This window comes from Cricetulus griseus, chromosome 2 (genome assembly GCF_003668045.3).
Source record: "Cricetulus griseus strain 17A/GY chromosome 2, alternate assembly CriGri-PICRH-1.0, whole genome shotgun sequence".
In the NCBI taxonomy this organism is placed as follows: Eukaryota; Metazoa; Chordata; class Mammalia; order Rodentia; family Cricetidae; genus Cricetulus; species Cricetulus griseus.
Genome location: NC_048595.1, coordinates 436,924,557 through 436,949,459, shown reverse-complemented (window position 1 = coordinate 436,949,459; position 24,903 = coordinate 436,924,557). Strand labels below are relative to the sequence as shown.

At 38.6% G+C, this 24,903-nt stretch overlaps 1 protein-coding gene across 23 annotated transcripts in view; it reads left to right on the top strand.

Moving 5' to 3' along the window:
- The window catches only part of Trip12 (thyroid hormone receptor interactor 12), a 118,031-nt gene that overhangs the window by 25,553 nt on the left and 67,575 nt on the right, over positions 1-24,903 (top strand). For 10 of the 23 annotated variants that reach the window (XM_027397401.2, XM_027397402.2, XM_027397399.2 and 7 more), the window contains exons 2-4: positions 1,165-1,311; positions 15,655-15,780; positions 17,078-17,880. In XM_027397401.2, coding sequence (XP_027253202.1) covers positions 1,214-1,311; positions 15,655-15,780; positions 17,078-17,880 — 1,027 coding nt within the window. In that variant the 5' untranslated portion in view covers positions 1,165-1,213. Of the gene's footprint in view, positions 1-1,164; positions 1,312-15,654; positions 15,781-17,077; positions 17,881-24,903 lie in introns of those variants that run through there. The other 13 variants (XM_035441078.1, XM_027397408.1, XM_027397405.1 and 10 more) reach the window with 5 other exon arrangements.

Genomic DNA, 24,903 nt, shown 5'->3' with positions numbered 1-24,903 from the left:
ATAGGACTGGAAATTAAGGATGTGTGCCACCATACCCAACTTGGATTTATTTAAACAAACTGTTCTGTGATGAAAGTATAGGCTTTTAAAAAATTATGTGTAGGTGTGTGTCTTCATGTGAAGATGTGCATTTGAGTGAAGTTTTTTTGGAGGCCAAAAGTTGGGTTCACTGGATAGTTATGGCCTGACTGACAAGTGCTGGGAGCCAAATTCTGCTCCACAGTAAGAACAGTAACTGGTCTTAACCCATGAGCCATTCTTCCAGCCCCATTTATTGGCTTTTTTAAATGAAATATTTCTTGAGAACTAAACTTTTTTAGCTGTAGCTTTTTATACCATACTCAAGCTTAATCTGATTTCACAAGAGCAAGAAGATCCAGTCCTGGATATTTGGGACCATTGCTCAGTTTACTGTAATGAATGCTTTCATGGTTCTATTAAGATACTGCAGTTTTAGTTTCCATTGTTAGCTACAGCAGAACCACAAAGTAGGCATGACTTGTTGCTATTATTATTATTAATTAATTTGGGTTTTGTTTTTCGAGGCAGGTTTTTCTATTTAACAGCCCTAGCCACCTGGAACTTCTGTAGACCAGGTTTCCCTCAAACTTGCAGAGATCCACCTGCCTCTGCCTCCCCTTGTGTGTCACCACTGCCTGGCTACTTACTTACTTTTTTTTTTTTTTTTTTTTTTTTTTTTTAAGTTTGTGTGTGTCCATGAATGCCATATGAGTTGAGGTCAGAGGACAATTGACTAGTTATTTTCTTCCAAGATGGTGGATCCCAGGGATTAAACTTAGGCTTGGCATCAAGTACATTGACCTGGTGAGCCATTTTGCTTGGCTCTTAAGTTTTTATTCATTGTCTGCTTGCACCCAAGGAGGCTAAAAGAGGGCATTGGATCCACTGAGCTGAAGTTCCAAGTGATTGTGAGTTTTCTAGTTGTGGGTACTAGAAACCAAACTCAAGTCCTCTACATGAGCAAGCAGCAAATGCTCTTAACCACTAAGCGATCACTCCAGCCCCAAATTTCTGACCTTTTGTAGCCCATTCATAGTCAAGTTACACAGTGTAATAAGGTGCCCCACATTTGGTGCCCCACATTTCTTCTCTGTTACACTGTGTGTATCTAATTAGACTTTTCCCCTCCTTTTTATCTTTCAGTGAATGGTAGTGTCTAGAAAGGGTATGTCCCTTCAAGAGAGAGGTGCCAATGTCCAACCGGCCTAATAACAATCCAGGGGGGTCACTGCGACGTTCACAGAGGAACACTGCCGGGGCCCAACCACAAGACGACTCAATAGGAGGAAGGTATGTATTTCATGGTAATTGGAAAAGAAGTTGGGAATAAAAAAACAAATAAAAACATCCTCATTAGACCAAAACATTGCACAGGGGTTGTTTCCCTAATTTCTGAGCAAAGTAATACAAAATTGTAATTTAAAGTAATTTCTCAGTCTGTCTCCAAATAAGTTAGGCTCCTCTAAAATTAGTTCCCAGCCACTGATATGAAGCAGTGATTTAAGGTTGTTAGTATAAGGCATATCATGTTTTGTTTGTCCTTTGTGTTTGCCTGACACATGTTGCAACATGTCTTCCAGCCATTTGTGGTACTTCCTGAAGACTCAATGATTTTAGTGAAAGGCAGTTTGATTTAGGTTTTGACACCAGCTGGAGGGTGGGTGGGGTGTGGACCATTCCTACCTCTGCACTCCATATGAATACTGTCTGAACAATGAGGCTGAAATGTTTTGTTAGCATAGCAACTCTCTGACTTTGTTGTCTGCTGTTTTAAGAGTAAGATACATTTCTTGAAAGTAAAATTATGGGTCTGATTTAGGGATGGGCTGCCACTGTTTAAGTACCAAGAACTCTACTTGTCAAGCTGTTTTGTACTCTAGTGATGGCAGTGGTTAGCTTGAAGTGGGTCAGAGTGAATTCTAGTTATTTCTAGAATGATTACTTAAATTAACAATTTGAGATAGTCATTTATATTGGTAAATCATTAAAAAGAAACTGAAATGTCAGATGTAAGTAATGAAGTATGATTTGTTGTGTTGTGTTGTGTAAATAGTTATGGGTATGGACTTCGGACTAGGGCAGCTTTGTGAGTTCTACCTTTGCTATTGAAGGTGCAAGTCTTTGGGTAAGGGTTACAGGAGAATCTTAGTCCTCAAGTGGGTCTGTCTGTCTCTTGGAGTTGCTGGTTATCTTAAATAATATAAAGCGCAAAATTAGTGTCACACTTAGAGACTTGTGCTTTGTTTTTTTACATTTAGCATATGAAAGTTAATTTACCTTTATGCTGATGGCTAAAAAATAGCACTTTTCATTAATTCGAGTAGCATTACTGTTCGAGAATTTATTCCTAACATCTGTGTTATTCACATTGCCGGCGCGCCCCCCCCCCCATAGTTCTGGTTATCCTGGAACTTACTCTGTAGATAGGCTAGCCTTGAACTCAGAGCTCTGCCTGCTTTTGCTTCCCTAGCATTGGGATTAAAGGCAAGCAATACTGTACCTGGCTCATTTCACATACTGTTATAAATGGAAAATTTCAAAGACTTCATCATTCAACACCACCACAATTTAGGTAGTAACAAAACATAAAGGTTTCCATGTCCAATTTTGAGGTATGGATAAAGTATAATTATGATCAGAACAGGGAATATACAAAAGTAAAATATAAAATATATTAATTCCACAGTCCACTTAAAATGATTCTATTGGCTTTGGCATGTTGTCAGTCTTTTTAAAACTGCAAATACATGTGTTTATGTTCATATAAACTTTTAAACAACTGAAATTGTACATTTTCATACATGGACTGTCAACATTTTGAGCCATACAAGAGCATTGCCTCTATTATCCATAGCAATATTTTGTCCATTTGTGTGGTACATCAGTGTTCTATAGAATTTAAGCAGTTTTTTACAGTGGGTGACATGTTTACAAGTGAGCTGTTTTAGACATAGTACTTATTTTCCTGTATTCTCAGTACTTGGGAGGGGAGGCAAGGAAGACTCCAGAATTTGATCCCATGATGGGTTGCACAGCAAGTTCAGGGGCACCTGGGGTATAAAGCTAGATCTTGTCTCACCCATATCCTCCCAAAAGTTAGAAACAAATGGAAGTCATTACTTTTTGTTATTAGAGTTGTATTGGTTTAAATAACTATAAGGATGCAATAATAGGAATGCCACTAGATTAAATAATGGTACATTTCTAATACAAACATTAAGAAAATAGTTATTATGTGCAAGAACTATGAGTATGGGCGCACATCATATTATGGTGTGTGTATAGATTTCGAGGACAACTTTGTGAAATAAATCACTTCTTCCACCTCCACACACACATTGTAGGAATGAAACAAAGGTTGCTAGACTTGTTTGTGTGTGTCAAATACCTTTACCTGGCCCCCATGTGGTTTTTAAGGTAATAAATACTTTTTACTTATTTAGTTTTTCCTTTTAAGTTAAATGCTTGTGTATGTGTCTGCATATGAGTTTATGCATGTGCTCTCGGAGTTCAGAAGAAGGTGTTGAATTTATAAGTATTTGTAAATCTTGTGATATACACAGTAGAAATTTTCACTTTATCTTAATGCTGGGAACTCTTCTCAAGAGCAGCAAATGCTTTGAACTCTCCAGCCCTAAGGCAATCTTTTGAAGGAAAAGAATAAAAATTTTAAATATTTGAAAATGGTGGTGTTTGTAGCCTTGCCTTCTTTCACTTCTGTAAAGTTTAGCTTTCATTTTTTTTTTTTTTTAAAGTTTAAAAACATTGTTTCTATGGATCTTCTACCCGCATGTGTGGCTGTCCACCACATGCATGCCTGATGCCTGTGAAGACCAGAAAAGGGGGGAGGGAGGAGTCAGGAACTTGGAACTGGAGGTAGTTCCAGATGGTTGTGATTCACTGTTGGGTGCTGGTTTGTCTAGAGATACAACCATTGTTTTTAAATGACCAAGCCATCTTTTCTGCTGATGCTCTCATACTTTTCAACCTTCAACATGTCTTTTAAAAAGATACTTGGCAAATTTTGTTTTGTTCCAGAACTGTCTATGTATAGTGCTTGTCCAGCATGCAAAAACCCTTGGGTTGGATCCCTAGCTCTGTGGGAACTGGATTGGAAGTTCAGGATCATCATCTTCTATTACATAACAAGTTCATGACACCCTATTTCCAAAGAAAAATCTCTTCACAGAGCAATAAACAAGAGGTCCTATTTGCTTATCTAAGTTTAGCATCATTTATCATTTCTTATATCATTACTTCTTGTTTGAGATACTTCTGTGTTCAATTGTGTAGTTTAATAGTAATTTTTTTTTTTTTTTAGACAGGGCTTATTTGTGTAGCTTTGGAGCCTATCCTGGCACTCACTCTGAGACTAGGCTGGCCTGGAACTCAGAGATTCCCCTGCTTCTGCCTCCTGAGTGCTGGGATTTAAGGTGTGCGTCACCACCGCTCGGTTTAGTTTTTATGTGTATAAATATAACCAAAGAAACAGCTTTAGGCCTCAAAGAACCCCCCCCCCCCTTTGCCCCTTTGCATCCTGGTTCTTTTGCTGGTTCTCAGCTTGAAAGAAATTTTGAGTGTTTTTTCATCAAAGCCAGACTTAAACTTTTGCTACTGTGTTCTCCAGTGTGTGTGTGTGTGTGTGTGTGTGTGTGTGTGTGTGTGTGTGAGGGAGAGTATTAAGTTTAATTTGAAAAGAGCAATTATAATTGTAGTTTGAAGCTGAAGTTTTGTGTTATGTGTGTGCATGTTTGTGTACATGTGTTTATGGAGGACAGAAAAGGATGTTGGGTCCCATAGAGCTATAGTTTTATAGGTGGTTGTGAGTTGCTGAAAGTGGAACCCATTCAGGTCTTGTTTTTTTTTTTTTGTTGTTGTTTTTTCCTCCTTTATTACAGGGTTTCTTTGTGTAGTCCTGGCTGTCCTGAAACTGGTTGTATATAGACTAGGCTGGCCTCAAACTCACAGACATCCACCTGCCTCTACTGCTTGGCTATCTCTTACACTTTTTATTTAAATTCGGTCTCTGTTTGCTGTTTCCTTTCATACAGGATTAAGTTGCCACTGTTCCTTTCCACTTAACCTGTCCTCCCAAATCAAAAATACCTCTCAAGCTCACTCTCTAGTTATTTGCTTTATCACTTGCTCAATAAGGCTTCTCTATTTAGCTTAGGCCAGCCCCATTTTGAATCCCTTTGTCTTAGCCTCTGAATATTGGAATTACAGGCATGTGCCACCATACTCTGGTTAGTAACTTAACCTTTTCTTTTTTAATATGTATTTTTATTTTGTGTCTCTTTTTGCTAGTATGCATGTATGTATGTGTGCCACAATGTATTCCTCTTAAGAGGCCAAAAGAGGGTACGAGAACCCCTGGGACTAGAGTTTTAGATAGTTGTGATCTTCTGTGTAGGTGCTAGGGAAATGAATCCTACATCCTTATCAAGAACAAGCAAGTGTTCTTAACTGAGAGCCCTTTACCTTTTAAAAGAATAATAATTTGCATTCATTCCTATGATTAGAGTCTTCTGATTGTTCCCTTTTCTCACATCTTTCATTGCTGTGTGTAATGAACTAGACATCTTACTCCCATTATTTTTCTTTTTCTCTTTCCTCTGAGTTTTTGGATGATAGCTGATCTGTTCCTCTCTTTTCTGTTCTCTTTTTCTTCCTTAGGAAAAACCTTCCTTCCACTGCTTCTCTGTTGGCTTGCTCTCAGGGATACTTCTAGCATTTTCCACTTCTAGCACAGGTATTTGTAGGCTATCCCTTCCCTCTTGGCCATGCAGTATCATTTTAATTGTACTGTGTGCTTTCACTTGTTTTTTCAGTGGGCAGTGGTGGGATTAAATTAAATTTCGTTTAAGATTGTATCAGTGCTAACTTCCTCTGTATTTTTTTTACTGTAAAATTATGTATGGAGATTACAAAATGGGGAGCTACAGGAAAATAAGATCATTTTAGTTTTATCACTTAGCTAACCATGGCATGTAGTTCTGTTCTGTGTCTTTTTTTTTTTTTTTTTGTATCTGAATTTTCACCATAAAGTTGGATAGTAGGAATAGTAGACTACAGTAACTGATTATTCTCAGGTGTGTAGTTTCCAGAATTCTGTAGTATTCTTCCACACAAGAATTTGAGATGCCTACATAATTTTTCTGGTTTGAAATCCCACGATTGTAGATTCTAGTGTTCCTTCTCACTTCCTGAAGGTTTTTAAATTTTTCTATGAAAGAATGGATGTGCCTATTACATTTGAGTGAGGTTCTGTTTGTATTAATTTCTGAAAATGATTTATAAACTCTAATAAGTATCTGAATATTTTGGTGACGTTAACAGATTATTAAATTGCTAATTTTTTTTTTTAAAAAAAGATTGGTTTATTTTATAATCTTACTACTTTGTGTGCACCCATTTATTAAAGTGCTAGTTAATAGAGCATAGTCTTATTCATTTAATTTGAGGGTCTCATGTAGTTGAATTGTCCTTGGTATAGATTAGCTGAGTATCTGATGATGCAATGCTGGGAATTGAACCCAGAGCCTTGTGAATGCTGGGAAAGCATTCTGTCAGCTTACCTACAACTCTAATCCCCAAGCAGTTTTTTGTTTGTTTTTCGAGATAGGGTTTTTCTGTGTAGTTTTGCAGCCTATCCTGGCTATCTCGAACTCACAGAGATCTGCCTGCCTCTGCCTCCTGAGTGCTAGGATTAAAGGCGTGCGCCACCAATGCCTGGCAAATTTAGCTTTTCTTTTTGATTGGTCAGATTGTTGCAGTGGATAGTGATTTTTTTCTTATTCTATAATTTTGTGCTTTGAATTTCTTTATAACTTTGTAGAATTTAAAACTTTTAATTTTTTATTTTGTGGTATTAGGAATTGAACCTAGGGTAGCAGGTAATCTCTGTACCACTGAGTGACATCCCTGGCCCTGAAGGGTTAGTCAAGATGGGCAGGCAGAGAAAAATAAGTGTGCTTATATTAAAATTTTGACATTTCAGCTTGTTTTGTTAGTTTTTCCAATTTACGTTACTGTAATTAAGAGAAGTGACTTTCATTGTTCTGCTCATGTTGTCTGAAAGTGATGGTTAATCTTCATTGTCAGTTTGCTAGATTAGAGTCATCTAGGAAGGAGATGTGTGATGTACACCTTTTACTGAGGAGAAGATCTCTCTCCCAATTCCCCAAAGTAGTAGCACCATCTGTGTGATGGGGTCCTCAGACAATAAAGGGGAAATGGGAGAAAGCTAGTTCACAGCTGACTTTTTTTTTTCCCTTCTTCAATCTTGAGTACCACATGATTCCTCTTTCATGACAGTCTTACTCAAGTATTTGGCAAGATAGGATTTTCACAGTAAATAAGTGAGATACACCCAGTAGGAAATCTAGACTTGAGCTCTGTAAGTCCTAAAACTTTATAGATACTAAGAATTTATAGCCGGGCGTTGGTGGTGCACACCTTTAATCCCAGCACTCGGGAGGCAGAGGCAAGTAGATCTCTGTGAGTTCGAGGCCAGCCTGGTCGCCTGAGTGAGTGCCAGGATAGGCTCCAAAGCTACACAGAGCTTTTTTTTTTTTTTTTTTTTTTTTTAAGGATAGTTTAGTAGACTATTTTAAGGTGTGTGACTTGTTTATGCTGCATTTGTTTACCTGTTTAAAATACCTTGTGGTCCCAGTAAAGAGCTGAATTGAATGGCAAATATCAAGGCAGGAGCAAGGATAGGTGGGGCTGGCAGGCAGAGAGTATAAATAGAACTGAGAAAGAAAAGAGAACAAGGACAGGAGGATGTCAGGGGCCACCCAGCTAGCCATGGAGTAATAAGTAAAGAAAGATATGCAGAAATAACAAAAGGGAAAAGCCCAGAGGCAAAAGATAGTCAAAATAATTTTAAGGAAAGCTGGTAAGAAACAAGCAAAGCTAACCAAGCCTCTTGAGTGTTATTTATTTGGGAGCTGGGTGGCGGGCCCCTCAAGCCAAAAGAGTAAAAGAGTAAAACATCAACAATAGAATATTGTACTATAGTATGTTTTGTTAATTTTCTCTAATTGTATCAGAAGCACGAACATACTTTGCACATTTTTCTTGCCAATACAATTGCTTACTTTCCCATATGAAATAATCATTTCCTTTAAAAAATACATTTCTATGTGTGTCTTGTATGTGTGTGGAGATACATCAGAGGACGACTTCCTGAAGTTGGCTTTCCCTTCCACTATGTGGGTCCTGGATTTCAAACTCAGATTGTCAGATTTGGGGCAGGTGATTTTACTCACAGAGTCATCTTTCAGGCCTGTTTTCCATTTTAATGTAGTATGTTCTCCCTTCTAGTGACAAATCTTGTGGAAATTTCAGAGCAACTTCTAACACATTTATTACAGTAGTATGTTGGGGATCACTAGGGTTTGCAGGTGGACTCATTATCTATCTAGCCTTTCCTGCTCGTGCATCTGTCATTATGTCCCTGCGGCTATTAATCATGTTGTTCTAAGTCTTAACTGACAACTGTGCATTCACTTTTCCTGTGTCCTTTGGTAGGCTTAATATTAAGCTTATATTCTCAAGTAGAGCAGGTCCTCTATGCTTTCATTTTAAACCACATTATATCACTATGTATAGTATCACATACCTGTAATTCAAACACGTCAGAAAGTTGAGACAGGAAGATCATGAGTTATAGGCCTCCTTGGACTAGGTAGTATGAGTCTGTTTGAAAACAAAACAAAACAAAATAGACTACACCCTTTTTATGAGGATGGATGGAATAACTGGTTTTATCAAACACCCCTCACAGTAGCTCTTCCCTGTCCAGTGGTTTCTTATTCATCTTGAATGGTTGTTCCTTCTGTTAACTAGACTCTGGTTCTAGTTAACCAAATGGTCTTTGACCATTGCCTAGCCTTTGGTCAAAGCTAAGAGAAAATACAAGACTTTATTTAGTTCATGTGCCCATATGAACATAAATTGGAATTTTTTCTTTTGATGGCAAAAGTATGAAGTTGTTATTGTAAAGTTGCTACTTCATGCATGAAAATGAGCAGACAGAAAAAAAGGAGTTATTAGAGTCTATGGGTCTTAAGGTACTAACACGTTCTACTTTTACAGGGCTTTTGAGCAAATGCTGACTTCTTGCTTTCTTCTGTTCTCTTTTTTCTAGTTGTGAAATAAAATCTATCAGTATAGTATGGCATCCTTGATTCTCCTACTTAACCAGCATTATTGTCTTCTAAATTTTACATTTTTTTGTTGTTGTTCCTCTCCCCGCCCCCAAAAGATTTTCTCTCAGTGTGTGTGTGTGTGTGTGTGTGTGTGTGTGTGTGTGTGTGTGTGTGTGTGTGTGTGTGTGTATAAGAGAAGTATCAGATATCAGAAATATCTGTGGTTGTGATCTTCCACACATAGATGCTAATTGGAGGGAGTCTTTTGATCATTTCTCCAGCTACATCAATCTTTTTCATTTGTGTTGATTAAAAATGGAACTTCCTCATGTTTGGGAGGAAGGGAATTTTATGAAGACATTTTATTAGTGCTTTCTTTTTGAAATAGGGTTTTATTATTTTTTAGTTTTTAGTCTTTTTGAGATAGGATTTCTCTGTAGTTTTGGAGCCTGTCGTGGAACTTGCTGTATAGATAATGGTAAGAAGACTAATACATTTCATCTTGGGGCCGAGAAACAAGATTTACAGTGGTTGCCTTGGTTACTCCCAGAAAGAGGCCACCATTCTCCAGTTGGAAACTACAAATGTTTGACAACCCCTTTTCCATTCCACTCTCTTGTGCTGGATATTGAACCCAGTGCTTTGAATATGTCTTAACATTGAGCAGCATTCTTAACTCAAAAACATTTTTTTTTTTAAGATTTATTTATTAGTTATGTATACAGTATTCTTCCTGCTGTATCCCTGCAGGCCAGAAAATCTCATTACAGATGATTGTGAGCCATCGTGTGGTTGCTGGGAATTGAACTCAGGACCTCTGGAAGACCAGTTAGTGTTATTAACCACTGAGCCATCTCTCTAGCCCAACATTTGATTCTTTAAAAATTTTTTATTTTGTATGCCTTGGTGTTTTGCCTGCATGTATATCTGTGAGGGTGTCAGATCCCCTAGAACTGGAGTTACAGACAGCTAGGAGCTACCATGCTGGTGCTGGGAGTTGAACCTAGGTCTTCTGGGAACACCGCGCTCCCCTCCCCCCCCATTTTTTTGAGACAGGGTTACTCTGTGTTTATTCTTGGCTGTCCTGGAACTCCCTCTGTAGACCAGGCTGGCTGTGAACTCAGATAACCACCTGTCTCTGCTTGGATCAAAGGCATGTGCCAACACCACCCAGCACACAGCTAGTGCTCTTAAGTGCTGAGACATTTTTCCAGTTCCAGTCATTTAATTCTTTTTTTTTTTTTTTGGGGGGGGTGGTTTTTCAAGACAGGGTTTCTCTGTGTAGCTTTGGAACCTATCCTGGCACTTGCTCTGGAGACCAGGCTGGCCTTGAACTCACAGAGATCTGCCTGCCTCTGCCTCCCAAGTGCTGGGATTAAAAGCGTGCGCCACCAACGGCCAGGCATCATTTAATTCTTAATAGTACTTTTTTAAGGTCTTTATTGGACATGCAAAATAGTATCTTCATATTTGTAAATGTTCTTGGCTAAATATATTAATATATTTCTTGTTAAAATTGAGTTCAAAAGCCATATCATTTACAAATTGAGAAACCTCTAAAAGTGCTCAGATGGTTTATTATCCTTTTTTTTTTTTCCCTCCTCCTTTTTACAGGGTTTCCCTGTGTAGCTCTAGCCTGCTGTCCTGGAACTCTGTATTCCACACTAGCCTCAGAGATTGCCTGCTTCTGCCTCCCAACTGCTAGAATTAAAGGCATGCGCCAGCACTGCCTGCCTGCTCGTTAAGGTGGTCCATTCTCCGAATTCTTGCCTAGGGAAGGTTCAGTATGACTGAATTGGTGTTTCTTTTATTTTTTCTTACATAGCATCTCCTTTTTAATGTACAATTAGGGACCAAGTACTGGAATGGTTAGGAACAATTATTTAAGAGTTACAAACGTCAGCCTTTTATTTTGATGAATGTTTTATTTTGAAAATTTTGGATGTTGAGTATTGGGCACAGTTTCATCTTTCTCACCTGGGAGCTGTGGGTGATAAGCCTCCTCTTACCAAAAAAAAAAAAAAAAAAAAAAAAAAAAAAAGGGACCATGGCTTTCTTGGTATCATTTGAAGATTAGGATTAGGTAAGAGAGTGTATTTAGTCATTATAATAGATTTTTACTCAGGCTTTATAAAGGTCATTGTAATTCATGAGGTGCTGAGCTCTAATGCACTAAATAAGCCATCTGTCATTTTTTCATTGTTTTGATGTTTTCCCTTTCCCCTGTACTTTATAAAATGTGGGAGTGAGGGGGCTGGAGAGGTGTCTCAGTGGTTAAGAGGACTGGCTGCCCTTCCAGAAGTCTTAGGTTTAGTTCCCAGCACCCACAGTTCACAGCTGTTTGTAATCAAGCTCCAAGTATTATGACACCCTTGCAAAGACACGCATAAAGGCAAAACACTAATGCACATTAAAATAAACCATTTTAAAAAATAGGGGAGTGAAACTAGGGTGAACTGTAAGGCCCCTCTCTCCCCTTTCTCCCTTTTTTCCTGAGTTTCTTTGTGTAATAGTCCTTGCTGTCTGGGAACTCTGTAGACCAGGCTATCCTCAACTCAGAGATCCCATCTGTCTCTGCCTCTTGAGTGCTGGAATTACAGGCATGGGCTACCAACTACCTGGCAGGCTCCAACTTCTTACAAACTGCTTTTCTGTTTTGTTTAGTTTTTTTTTTTTTTTCTCAGCAGCATGTGAAAGTTTTGTAATTTCTTGCCTCTATTTTGGCTGTTGACTGAAATGCTCTTTTTTGGGGGTGGGGGTTTGAAACAGGGTTTCTGTGTGGCTTTGGAGGTTGTCCTGGAACTTGCTCTTGTACTCAGAGATCTGCCTGCCTCTGCCTCCAGAGTGCTGGGACTAAAGGCGTGCACCACCACTGCCCGGCTTCAAAAATCATTATGTAGTTGAGTTGAAATTGTCCTTGAAATCCTTAAGATTTCAAATAAAAATAAAAGGTTTCAAATAAAAAGCTTAATTTTTTGGAAGACAAAATTAATTTTATAATAATAAACATGCTTCTGTTTTATACACACAAATTGGGAGATGTAATAAGTTCTTCAGTACACTTATATACTTGGCAATATACTAGTCACATTTCGTTTTTCTAATATTACGTAGTGGACTCTGTATGCATTCGTGTGTACATGTATGCCAGGTTAGGGGGGTGCATTTTTCTCTGTATAGCCCAGGGTAGCATCAAATTATGCTCGAAGTGCTGGGGATTATAGATCTGTGTTACCATATTTGAATGAAAAATACATTGTTATTAACTAGTCACTTACTTCACTTACTTCATTTCTCTAACATTAAGTGCAATACACTCATTGTTTAGATCTCTTTGTGTGGGCCTGGGTGTGGTAGGAGTTCTGTTTTGGTGCTGGGGATTGAACCCAGGGCCGCGATTATACTCAGCTGTATATTTTACCACTGATTTAAGTCCCAAGCCTTACAGATTATAGCTAATCCTTTATCTACCAAAGTTCTGATTAGCAGTTGCAGTAAATATTCAATATCCTGAAAGACAAGAGGTGTTTGAGACTTGCTTTTAAGATAATCTTGGAAGTACATAACCAGAGTTGATTATAGTGTTTCTCTTTTATAACTTTAATTTTTTGTTACAAACTCTCACTCAGGAGACTAGACTTGCTTTGTGTTTTCTCTGCTTCAGATTAAGAGGCATGTACCACTATGCTGGGCTTTTTGTAGTCTTTCTCCCCCCTCCCTAGCTTATCTACTTAATATTGGTGTCATATAGTGTGGAAGTACTGTTGGTTAATGGCAGTTCCCTCAACATACAACAGAAAATCAAATGGCGAAAGATGTCTTGATTAAAGAGAGAGAAAAGAATTGGTCATATGTGAAAACATAACAAAAAATTAGTTCAAGGATCACTGAACTTTACACAGTCAGAACCATAGGAAACTTAAAGGAATATAGATATAGATATATACCCCTGTGTTTGCCAGATCAAAAGGGAAGACCCTACCTGTTATGATGGTTATACTCATTTCTATGCTGTTGAGCTAGGGATAAAACCCACTTAGGCTTGACTACTAAGTTACACTCCAAGTCCTGCAAAACTGAAAATATTGCCTGTCATTTAATAAAGAAGAACTACTAACCCTTTTCCAAACCAAAGAGGGAAGATGACTAGTGTTTTCATGCAATTGCACAATGATTTAAAACAATTTTTTAAATTTAATGTGTGAGTGTGCCACAGTGTTTGTGTTCAGGTTTGATCTGATGGATATAGTTTCCTTTTTTGTGACCTGTTAATGAGAATTAATATGCTGTTTTCTAGATCATTGGTCTTAGTATGGTCATGATAAATGCATTTTTTTTTTTTTTTTCATCTTGACACAGGGTTTCGCTGTGGCTTTGGAGGCTGTCCTGGAACTAGCTCTTGTAGACCAGGCTGGTCTCAAACTCACAGAAATCCGCCTGTTTCTGCCTTTGCCTCCTGAGTGTTGGGACTAAAGGTGTGCGCCACCACCGCCCTGCTTGCTAGATGCCTTCTAAGTTTAGCACTGCAAATAAAATTTTAATGTGCTTTAATAAAAAATGAATAATTTATTGAAAGAATACTTCTGTTTTTATAGTGGATTAATTCTTGATGATAAAGAATTAGTTTTTTATATTGTGATTTATTGGAATATGTAACACCTTATTTATAATTAATGTATTTACTTTGTGTCATTCATATATATATATATCAATGCATGCACTTGTGGAAGCCAGAGGTTGACATTGGCTTTTCGAGACAGGGTTTCTTAGTGTACCCTTAGCTGTTTGAGAACTAGCTGTATAGACCAGGCTGGCCCAAACTCCCAGAGATATGCCTGCCTCTGCCTCCCTAGTGCTGGTGAAAAAGGTGTGCATCGCCATTCATGGTCAATATTATTTCTCAAAAAGATGTTTAGTTTTGAATGAATAATCCATGGGTATTGAATTACAAAATGTTTGCAGACAGCAGTGGATCACTTGTCTAGCATGTGCAAAGGCTCTGCATTCAGTCTCCCGTACAAATATAACAAAGTACAGGAAAACTATGAAATAATAATAGTATCTGGATGATATAATGTGTAAAATCTCTTTTCCAGAAAAAAATGTTATACCACTTTGTAAATAACTATGGAACAATTTGCAAAGTTAGACCAAACCCAGGACCCTACTGCATAATCAACCTAAGTTTTAAACCAAGTTCTATCTCAGTCAAGTTACTTTTAGAAAAGTAACTGTCTTTAGTATTAATAACACTGTGCTCTCATTCTTTACTAGCATATACTTTTATGTAGAATAAGGGGTGCCAATTGTTTTTATTAGGATGATATGTTTATATGCCTTTTTATTGCATATTTAAATGTTATATAAACCCTGACTGAAGTTAGACACAAAAGGTCTATCAGTTGACAGAATTTCTTTAAACTTGCTTTTAGAATAGTGATGGCGTTGATACTAAAATTTGTTGTAAATAATATGTAGGCATATCACCAGAGTCTTTTGAACATGAACTAATGTTTTGTGGTAATTGTTACTATCTTGAGGATGATATGTGTACATTTGCATACAAGTGTACATTCTATTAATACTGTCCTGATTTTATATTTTATCTGCTACTTGTTGTTCACATTGATTTTTCTATGCAAAACCAGGTTGAAAATGGGTACATTCAGTTTTGTATGTAATATCCTTACCTGAATTTTAATGTACAATTTGGAAACAATAATTTTATGAATCACAATTGCCTTTTTTCTACAAGTTGTTTTTTTCTTACAGGTTCTTCCCCTACACTCTGTGCTTGAGATTGAAATCAAGATCTTGTGCATGGTTGCTAGGCACATATTTGCCATTGATCTGCATAACCAGCTATAATAAACTTTCAAAAGCCATAGTCACTTTGCCCCTCCCCCATTTTTTCCCAAGTATAAAAACTGCACATTTATGGGATACTATGTAATAATTGTTTTGATACATACTGCATTTCGTGATATTGTTAAGCATATCAAAGTAAATATACGTGTGTTATTTCTTCCTCCTTAAAATATTCAGAGTTCAGTTTATGCAATATGTAGTACATTGTTATTTAGTCAACCTACTGAGCATTAGCAAACACTGTGATATTAAATGTAGTGTTTTTTGCTCTGTGTGTGTGTGTGTGTGTGAGAGAGAGAGAGAGAGAGAGAGAGAGAGAATGCGAATACTTGAGTAATGAAATCTGAAAAGCTTGCAAAGTAAGAACTTTGCATTTTGATAACTGATACTTAGGAATCTTAACCTTTGGGTATAACGTTGGCTGGTTCTAAGACAAAATTACTTTTTCTCAGATTATTTGATAGAATTACAATTTAATAAATATTTGGAAGAAGTATAGGTCAGCTATCATTTGGGAGGCTTTTTTTTTTAATGTAAAAATTTCACTTTGGATATTGTATTTGCATCTCAGTGTCCTGATAGATTTTCTGTTTTGATTTTCTGCTGACAGGTCACATTTAGGGCAGGCAAAACATAAGGGATATATCCCTCCTGAGAGTAGAAAATCTAATTTTAAGGCACCCAAAGTGCAGTCTAATACTACTACTGAACTGTCAAGGGGACACCTTTCTAAAAGGTAAATTTTCACATTGCTTGTACAATTTCAAGGGAGACTTAAATTGCACTTGAATTATTGCATAATATTAAAGTTTACAAGGTTATCTCAAATGTTTTCTTTTTTTCCTGAGTATATATTTTATTCCCTTTCTGGTGATATCTCTTATACATACCTTAGGCAACAAAATTTTTACTTGTTTAGGAGTGATGAGCTTCCTCATTTGCTTAACAAACCATGATAGGCATTTAAAATACCCTGTGTACGTGTGTATATGTGTGGCTATGTGCACATGAATGCCAGTGCCTTTGGCCAGAAGAGGACATTGGATTTCCCTGGTGTTTGGAGTTACAGGTAGTTGTGAGCCACCTGGTCTGGGTGTTGGGAACTGAGCTCAAGTCCTATGGAAGAGCGGCATCTGCTCTTAATTGCTTGTGCCCCATTGTTGGCATTTGAAGGTGTCATTCAATTAACTTTTTCTTTAATGCTGGTTGTCGGAGCCTGTTTAAGTCAGTATTATTTTTGTTAGTAAATGTATGTGTGATACATACATAGGTATGCTAGAGAAGGCCAGAAGAGGGTTTTGGATCTTCTAGAACTGGAGTTATTGGTGGTGGTGAGCCACCATGTGTGTGCTGGGAATTGAACAATGGTTCTCTGCAAAATCAGCAAGTGCTGTTAAACTAGCCATCTCTCTAGATTTCCAATTGGTAGGAGGCTTTGCAAAGAGATGTTACCATGAAGATTCTTTGTTTTATAAGATGGTGTCTAACCTTTCAGAAAATGTATTATTTATGGTTATTTCTACACATTGGGAAAACGTTTGCCTTTTAGAATGGAGCTTCAGTATTCTAACTTAGTGGTTATGAACCACTAAACTTTCTTAACGCTAGTGTTAATGTCAGTGATCTTTGAACCAAAGAGTACTTTTACTTTTGATCTGAGCATGGTGGCACAACCCTCTCTTCCTAGCACATGGACATAGAGACAGGACCAGTGTTCAGAGACAGTCTTAGCTGAGACTCTTCTTAGGTATAGACCATAGACCATTCTGGGCTACGAGAAAGATAATGCCTCTTCCTTCCCCTATAAGAAGCGTGCTTATTTTCTAGCAAGAGAAATTTAAAAATCACAGCCTTTTCCTTCCATTTTGAACTATTTGAAAATGTTAATATTGGGCTTCACAGGAATTGTCCCATCCTCCTTTCTCTCCCAAATACTTAGTTAAAGGATTTAGAGGAGTTGGGGAGTTAAGTGTTAGGTGGCAGGTTTGCTCAAGATAGGCTACTACTAACTCTTTTCTTATCTAACCTCTTAGAAGCTGCAGTTCATCATCTGCTGTCATAGTTCCACAACCAGAGGATCCAGACAGAGCCAATACTTCTGAAAGGCAGAAAACGGGGCAGGTGCCTAAGAAAGACAATTCTCGAGGAGTGAAACGCAGTGCTAGTCCAGACTACAACAGGACCAGTTCTCCTAGCTCTGCGAAAAAGCCCAGAGCATTTCAGCACATCGAGTCTGTCTCAGGAACCAATAAGCCACATAGTAAGTCAAAGAAGAGACATTTAGACCAGGAGCAACAACTGAAATCTGCACAATTGCCATCAACAAGCAAGGCTCACACCAGAAAGAGTGTAGCTGCTGGTAGTTCACGGAGTCAGAAAAGAAAGAGGACAGAGAGTTCTTGTGTAAAGAGTGGTTCTGGGTCTGAATCAACTGGTGCCGAAGAGAGATCTGCAAAACCTACCAAGCTGGCTTCAAAATCAGCCACCTCAGCCAAAGCTGGGTGTAGCACCATCACCGATTCTTCTTCTGCTGCCTCTACTTCCTCCTCATCTTCGGCTGTAGCCTCGGCCTCTTCTACTGTACCACCTGGTGCCAGGGTGAAACAAGGAAAAGACCAGAACAAGGCCAGGCGTTCCCGTTCAGCGTCCAGCCCTAGTCCCAGAAGAAGTAGCAGGGAAAAGGAACAGAGTAAAACTGGTGGCTCTTCAAAATTTGATTGGGCTGCTCGTTTCAGCCCTAAAGTTAGCCTACCTAAAACAAAACTGTCTCTTCCAGGGTCTTCTAAGTCAGAGACATCAAAACCTGGACCATCTGGATTACAGGCCAAATTAGCAAGTAAGTTTATTTGACAATCTTTCTTTACTCAAAGAACATCTTCTGGTTGGTCAAAATTGATTATACTTTCAAGTAGTTTTGTTTATTCTCTTAGATTTACTATTTTATCTCCATATAGAAGTACGTGTCAATTGAAAGACAAGTTAAATTTGCAGAGATAGACAAGGAATGTCTTATTACTGCTAAGTAATCTAATTTCAGTGTCTTTATGTTTGTCTTTACAATATCTGCTGATCAGTCATTTCCTAATGTCAGCTTGGGGGGAAAGTTGTTCTTACTAGATTTAAAAAGTGCACTATTTTATGACTTTTTAAAAGGAGCTTTTGAAGATGATTGCTTCATACATTCTACATAATAGTTCTGGGTAGCTAATTGAAAGAATATTGTCCTCTTGAAACTTGTAAGAGAGTTGAAAAAATATTCCAAGCAAATAATTCCTAGCAACAGATGGAAGAAGCATATAGAGTCCTGTGTGTTTTCCTTTTTGAACTAGCCTTATTGATGGACTCCCCTCCCTCCCTCCCTCAAAAGACTTCTTCAGTATATACACCCTACACCTCTTCTCAGGAGACTTTGTCCTTATAACTGGGGCGAAGAGATAACTGGCTTTCTAACTGCTGATTAGGCAATACTGAAGCTGTTCCTCCTTGTTCTGTTGTGAGAAAGGACAAAGAAACTAAGAGACCACTGAGCCATATCCATTTCACTGGGGGAGGGCGGTAGCATTTCTCTATGTAGTCCTGGCTGTCCTGGAGCTTGTGTTGTAGACCAGGCTGGCCTCAAACTCAGAGATCCACCTGCTTCTGTCTCCCAAGTGCTTGGATTAAAGATGTGGGCCACCACCACCTGGCCCTTTTTACATTTAATAACCGGATTAAAGGTCTTTTTTGTTTTTTGTTTTGTTTTGGTTTTTTTGTTTTGTTTTGGTTTTGGTTTTTGTTTTTGAAAACAGGTTTTCTCTGTAGGAGTGCTGGCTGTCCTGGAACTCACTTTGTAGATCAGGCTGGCCTCAGACTACCTCTGCCTCCTGAGTGCTGAGATTAAAGGCACGTGCTACCATGGTCTTAATTTTCTTTCTGGTTTTAAATTCTTTTTTGGTTTTTCAAGACAGCCTTTCTCTGTGTAGCTTTGGAGCCTATCCTGGCACTCGCTCTGGAGACCAGGCTGGCCTCGAACTCACAGAGATCCGCCTGCCTCTGCCTCCTGAGTGCTGGGATTAAAGGCATGGCCACCAACGCCCAGCTTTTGGTTTTAAATTCTTGACAAGAGTCTCAGCATGTTGCTCGAACTAGTATCAAGCCTTGTGATCTTCATGCTTTAGCTGGGATTGCAGGCAAATAACACAGTACTTTGGAGTTCAGGTAGTTTTCTTTTTTTGTGTTCTCTTATAAGACTGGCTAGGTAGAGCTATAGTGTTCCTTGATTGAAAGCCTTTGAGTGGTTGCTTCTAGCATTTTTAGAAAATTAATTTGTTTTTGTTTCCTGCCATTTTTATGTGCGTGTGGATGAGGGGAGAAAGAATGAGAATAGGGGAGAGGAAATGGTATGCCTATCATGACACACATGGAGGCCAGAGTTAGGGAGTCAGTTCTTGCCTTCTGCCTTCCACTTGGATCCTAGGGATTAACCACTGGTGTTTGTTATGAGGCATGAGCCATCTCCCCTGCCCCAAAGTATTAATTTCCCTCACCCTCTGCAGTGTTTGTTGCCTTTTGTAGGGTCCTTTAAATCTTTCAGCACTCTTTCCTAGTACTTTGATCAAATCAAGTCTGTGCAGCTACCATTGAGCAGTGCAAAGATGCTTATGTCACCAAAAAGCAGCACTAATCTATGAGCATAAGTTATGATAAGTATACCATGCCTATTTAATAAAAACAAACAAAAAACAGTAACTCCTACCAGAGATTATTCCACCCCCCACAACTAGTAACACCATGGGTTTATAGTAACAAATGTAAATTTTCTCTCGTGGAGTGATGGGGGATGTCCTTCTGTATATATGTTTCTCTTATTGGTTGATGAATAAAACACTGTTTGGCCAGTAGAGGTAGGAAGATAGGCGTGGCTAGGAGACAAGGATTCTGGGGGAGAAGCAGAGAGGTGCCTTGAGGAGAAGCCATGTAGCCGCCAAAGGAGTAATAAGTCCAGACATTTATCTGGTCAGCCACGACCATGTGGAAATACACAGATTAATACAAATGGGTTAATAATTCAGAGCTAGCCAATAAGAAGCCCTGGCCAACAGTTTTATAATAATATAAGTCTTTGTGTGTTTATTTGGGGCTAAAGTGGCAGAGGGATCTGTCTGGAAAGAAAATACAGCAACAGTGGAGTGATCATCAAATCTGGTCAGAAAGCCTTTTTCACAGACTTGCCATTATTGTGCCATTGTGTCAACTTGGCTCATCTTGACATAAGATCCACTGCTGAATGACAGCTTGCCCAACAGTCTTGATCAACTACTAGCACTATGAGGGCTAGGCAGTAAAGAGAAATTTTCAAGCCTAAGTGCCAGCTTGATTTTTCTGTATCCTCTCACCTAGGTGTATGGCAGCTTGAGCAATAAGGCTTTATTAGCTAATTCTGCAGCTCTCTGTATTGTTCTGAGAGTTTCATGACTATTGTATAGGAAGATAGCCCAAACTCTTTTTTAAAGGATTTTCCTAGAACTATCATTGGAAAAACACCAAGAATTCTGTCAGTTCGTTGGAACATGAACAGCTATTTGTTAGTTTGAGTAGATGATCAGAAACTTGAGTGTTCTCAGACTCTGTATTATTCAATGTCACTTTCTCAGTTTGTTGTATGTGGTCAGTGCATTGCCTTCCCAGTTTCACTGCTACTACCCTTGTACTAATATCTTTTTTGGGGGGGCAGGGGAGGTAGGATGTTTTAAGACAAGGTTTCTCAGTGTGACGATCCTGGCTGTCCTCGTACTTGCTCTGTAGATCAGGCTGGCCTCTAACTCAAGAGACCTGCCTCTCTCTCCTTCCCCTCACACCCTCCTTCCCCATCCTCAGTGTGAGGATTAAAGGCACCTGTAAACTTTGACAGTGTTGCTGAAATTCCTTCCCTCCCTTCCTCTCTCCACTCCCCTCCCTCCTCTCCCACTCCCCCCCCCCCCTTTCTTTCTTTTCTTCAGAGTTTCTCTATGTAGCCATGGCTGTTCTGGAACTATCTTTGTGGACCAGGCTGGACTTGAACTCATAGAGACCCATCTGTCTCTGACTTCTGAGTGCTGGGATTAAAGGCTTGTGCCACATTGCCCTGCTGCATTTTTGTTTGTTTTGTTTTTAAATAAGTGAAACAGCTTCAAAACAAAATATTAACCAGTATTTACTGTGCTTGTGCTTGACAGTCATGGATCATCTCATTTGTCCATCACCTTCCTATGGCAAGTATTATTCTCAGCTCACAGGTAGAACATGGAGTCATTGGTCTGGTTTCTGTCCAAGGTCATAAAACAAAGATGTAATAGTGCTAAGATTCAAACCTTAAGCCATTCTGAAATGGGCAGAGTGAGAGAAAGGCCTCTGAAATATTATTGTTTGGGGGAGAAAGTCCATAATAGAGATCAACAATCTTGTATGTAATTTTTTTTTTTTTTTGTGAAATGGGTATAATACCTGAAGAGTGAGTGCACATCTACATAATCACTATCTATTGGCTATTGAAGCATGTAGGAAGTACAACTGAAGATGAATAACTTCAGCAGCAAACACAGAATAGTGCTTTGGCCATAGTGCAAGTCTGTTTCTACACAGGGAACATTCAGATGTGAGTTTCTGTCATTCACATCAGTTTTGTGAATAATATAATAATACTAATTATAGTTAGAGCCAAACTTCCCTCTAATCATATTTCCAAGATAATATCCATCCTTCTTTTTTTTTGGATACAGGGTTTCTCTGTGTAGCTTTGGAGCCTATCCTGGCATTTACCCTGAAGACCAGGCTGGCCTTGAACTCACAGAGATCCGCCTGCCTCTGCCTCCTGAGTGCTGGGATTAAAGGCGTGTGCCACCAACACCTGGCTCAAGATAATATTCTTGTGAAACATTCATGTACATAAAGTGAATTTTATAAAGTTAAAGCAAACAGTGTGGCAGATTATATATTCATAGTCCTAGTCAAATATTTAGTGGGGTTTTGTATTTCTGTTTTGCTTGGTATTAGACTTAGGACCTTATACATGCTACCCCAGGCTTTTCCTCTTAATTTTTCTTAAGTATTATTTTGTGTGGAGGTCAGCTTTGTGTAGCCAGTTTTCTTTAGGCTTTGAGCAGAAGTTCCTTCACCTACTGAGCCATCTTGTGGGTGCCTTCATGGTTTTTGTATGCATCAAAATTTGTTTTTTTGGGGGCCTGGACAATTGTCCAAAAACAAAATAAAACAATCCAGATTATATTTAAGTTACCTAAGTGTTACTGTTAAAAACCAGTAGTTGATTGTAGTTGTCCGTATCTGTATCCCTAGCACTGACACATCTCAGTCAAGCAGATCAAGTTAAAATCTGTCAAATTTTAACTCCAGCCTGGGCTATATATAGCAAAATGGTTCCAAAAAAATAAAGCACCCCCCTCAACGAAACAAAACAAACACACAGTATTCTTATTGTCATGTGTTTTTATTGATTAATTATTTTTTTATTTACTAAATTGAGTTCCTTAAAAGTCCATTGATTGGTGTGATCTTTTATTTTTTAATTTTGTTTTTTTTTTGAGACAGGGTTTCTCTATGTAGCCTTAGCTATCTAGAATTCATTCTATAGATCAGGCTGGCCTCAAACTCAAAGAGATCCCCCTGCCTCTGCCTCCCAAGTGCTGGGATTAATGGTGTGTGCATCACCACTGCCTGGCTTGATCTTTTTTATTCCCCTCATGGAAAACGAGGACAGTCCTCAATATCCCTTAATTACCACAGATGGAACCTCTGATCTGAATTACACCATTTTGTTGTTTATCCTCAGAATTTGTCTAACTTCACCCAACTCTATGTCCACTGAACATGAACTGTGTTTTTGGTTTATCCTTGTTGTATTACATGAATGTGTAAATGTCTGTACTACATGAAGTATTTCATTTTTAAAACATTCTTTCCCCGAATTTAGTGCTTTTTTGTTGTTGGTTTCCTTACTTTTATTTCATCACAGTACTTCCTCTGTCCCATGTCCCATATTCCTTCCTAATGGTCTCCATACTTTGTTTCATCTTGCTGAGGACAAGAGACCTCCGGATGGTTGTTGCTCTTTGTGCCTGGTTGTGTCACTGTCTCAGCTATAGGGTGTGTTTTCATTCATTCAGCTTTTCATGTTTCAGTGACTTTCCCTATAGCCTTATGTTCATAGTTTTCCTGCCTCAGCCTCCTCGAGCTGGGACTATAGATGTAAATAACCATAGCTATTTCTCAGTTGTCAAATGTTTGTATAGTAACCACTTCACTTTTATTTTTCAATACCATAACTACCTGTCTTCTCTCTCTCTCTCTCTCTCTCTCTCTCTCTCTCTCTCTCTCTCTCTTCTCTCTCTCTCTCTCTCTCATTTTCGAGACAGGGTTTCTCTGTGTAGCTTTGGAGCCTATTCTGGCACTCATTCTGGAGACCAGGCTGACCTCGAACTCAAGAGATCTGCCTGCCTCTGCCTCCAGAGTGCTGGGATTAAAGGTGTGTGCCACCAACGCCCAGCACTACCTGTCTCTTAGTAATCTTTTTTAAAAAAACATTTATTTATTATGTAGACAGCCTTGTGCCTGCATGCCTGAAGAGGGCACTAAATCTCATTCAAGTTGGTTGTGAGCCACCTTATGGTTGCTGGGAATTGAACTCAGGACCTCTGGAAGAACAGTCTGTGCTCTTAACCCCTGAGCCATCTCTCCAGCCCTAGTAAATTGTTTTTATGGAAGTTCAGGCACTGTCTGTTATTTAGAAAGTAAAGCTATCTCATTGCTTTTGCATTCATTTTGATTCCTTGTTAGGTTGACCAACTGTCCTTTTTTCTCTGGATCTGGGACTTCCACTAGGTTTGGACTTTGAGCCTGAAAGTCATGATTGTTCCAGAAAAGCCAGGACTGTTACTAGTTGACAGTTGCCTGGTCCTTGTTTATTTTCTGCCTAGATTTCATGCTTATTTATGTATTGGGGCGTGTGTGTGGGGGGGTTTCCTCTTACACGATCCTTAATTTTTTGTCTTTGGTTTTCTCTTTCATTATGTTCTGGTAGCTTTCCTCAGCTTCACTTTCTAATCTTTCCTTCCTTCCTTCCTTCCTTCCTTCCTTCCTTCCTTCCTTCCTTCCTTCCTTCCTTTCTTTCTTTCTTTTTCTTTCCACTCCAGCCCACCTATTTACTTTCTTACTTTTGGAGAGATTGTTGTGTTAGGATTCATTTTTTTCCTATGTGTAATCTTGTTTTTGGTTTATTGACATTTGTTTCTTGACTACAGTAGTGGTTTCCCATGCTTGAATATTTTCTTTATCTAAGTTAAATGTATGTGTGTTTGCTAGTGTTTGATTAGATTTTGTTGGAAACTAGGAACTTTTCTTCAATGTCTTGTGGTTGTGATTGTGTCCTCATAGTCAAGTGTAAGATAGCAAAAATCTAATTTTTAAGCTGTGAGTACATGAGTTAGATTTGACCGAGATTTACCACCTAATGATTGGTTGGACTGTTTTCTCTGTAATGAAACTTCATCTGTTACTATTTTTAGCTCACTTTTTCTTAGTCTGGTAAAATTCCATGTCGAAGATTTGACACTCCTGTGTGAAAGTGAAGGTGTGTCAAACTTATGAGGAGCTTGAACTGAGAAGAGTTCTGGGGTATGGTGTGGGAATATGCCACATTTATTTGTAACTTGCTGCTTTAATCAAAGATTTCTGTAATTTACAAGGTGTAAAACACAACAGTCCTGTATTTTCTGGGTCTTGAAAGTTGCCCAGCTTCACAGTTGGTAATAGATAGGAAATCTGGAATCTGGATCTGGAAATTGGGTAGCTTCATAAATTTATCATTTAATCTTTGGTTTTAATCCAC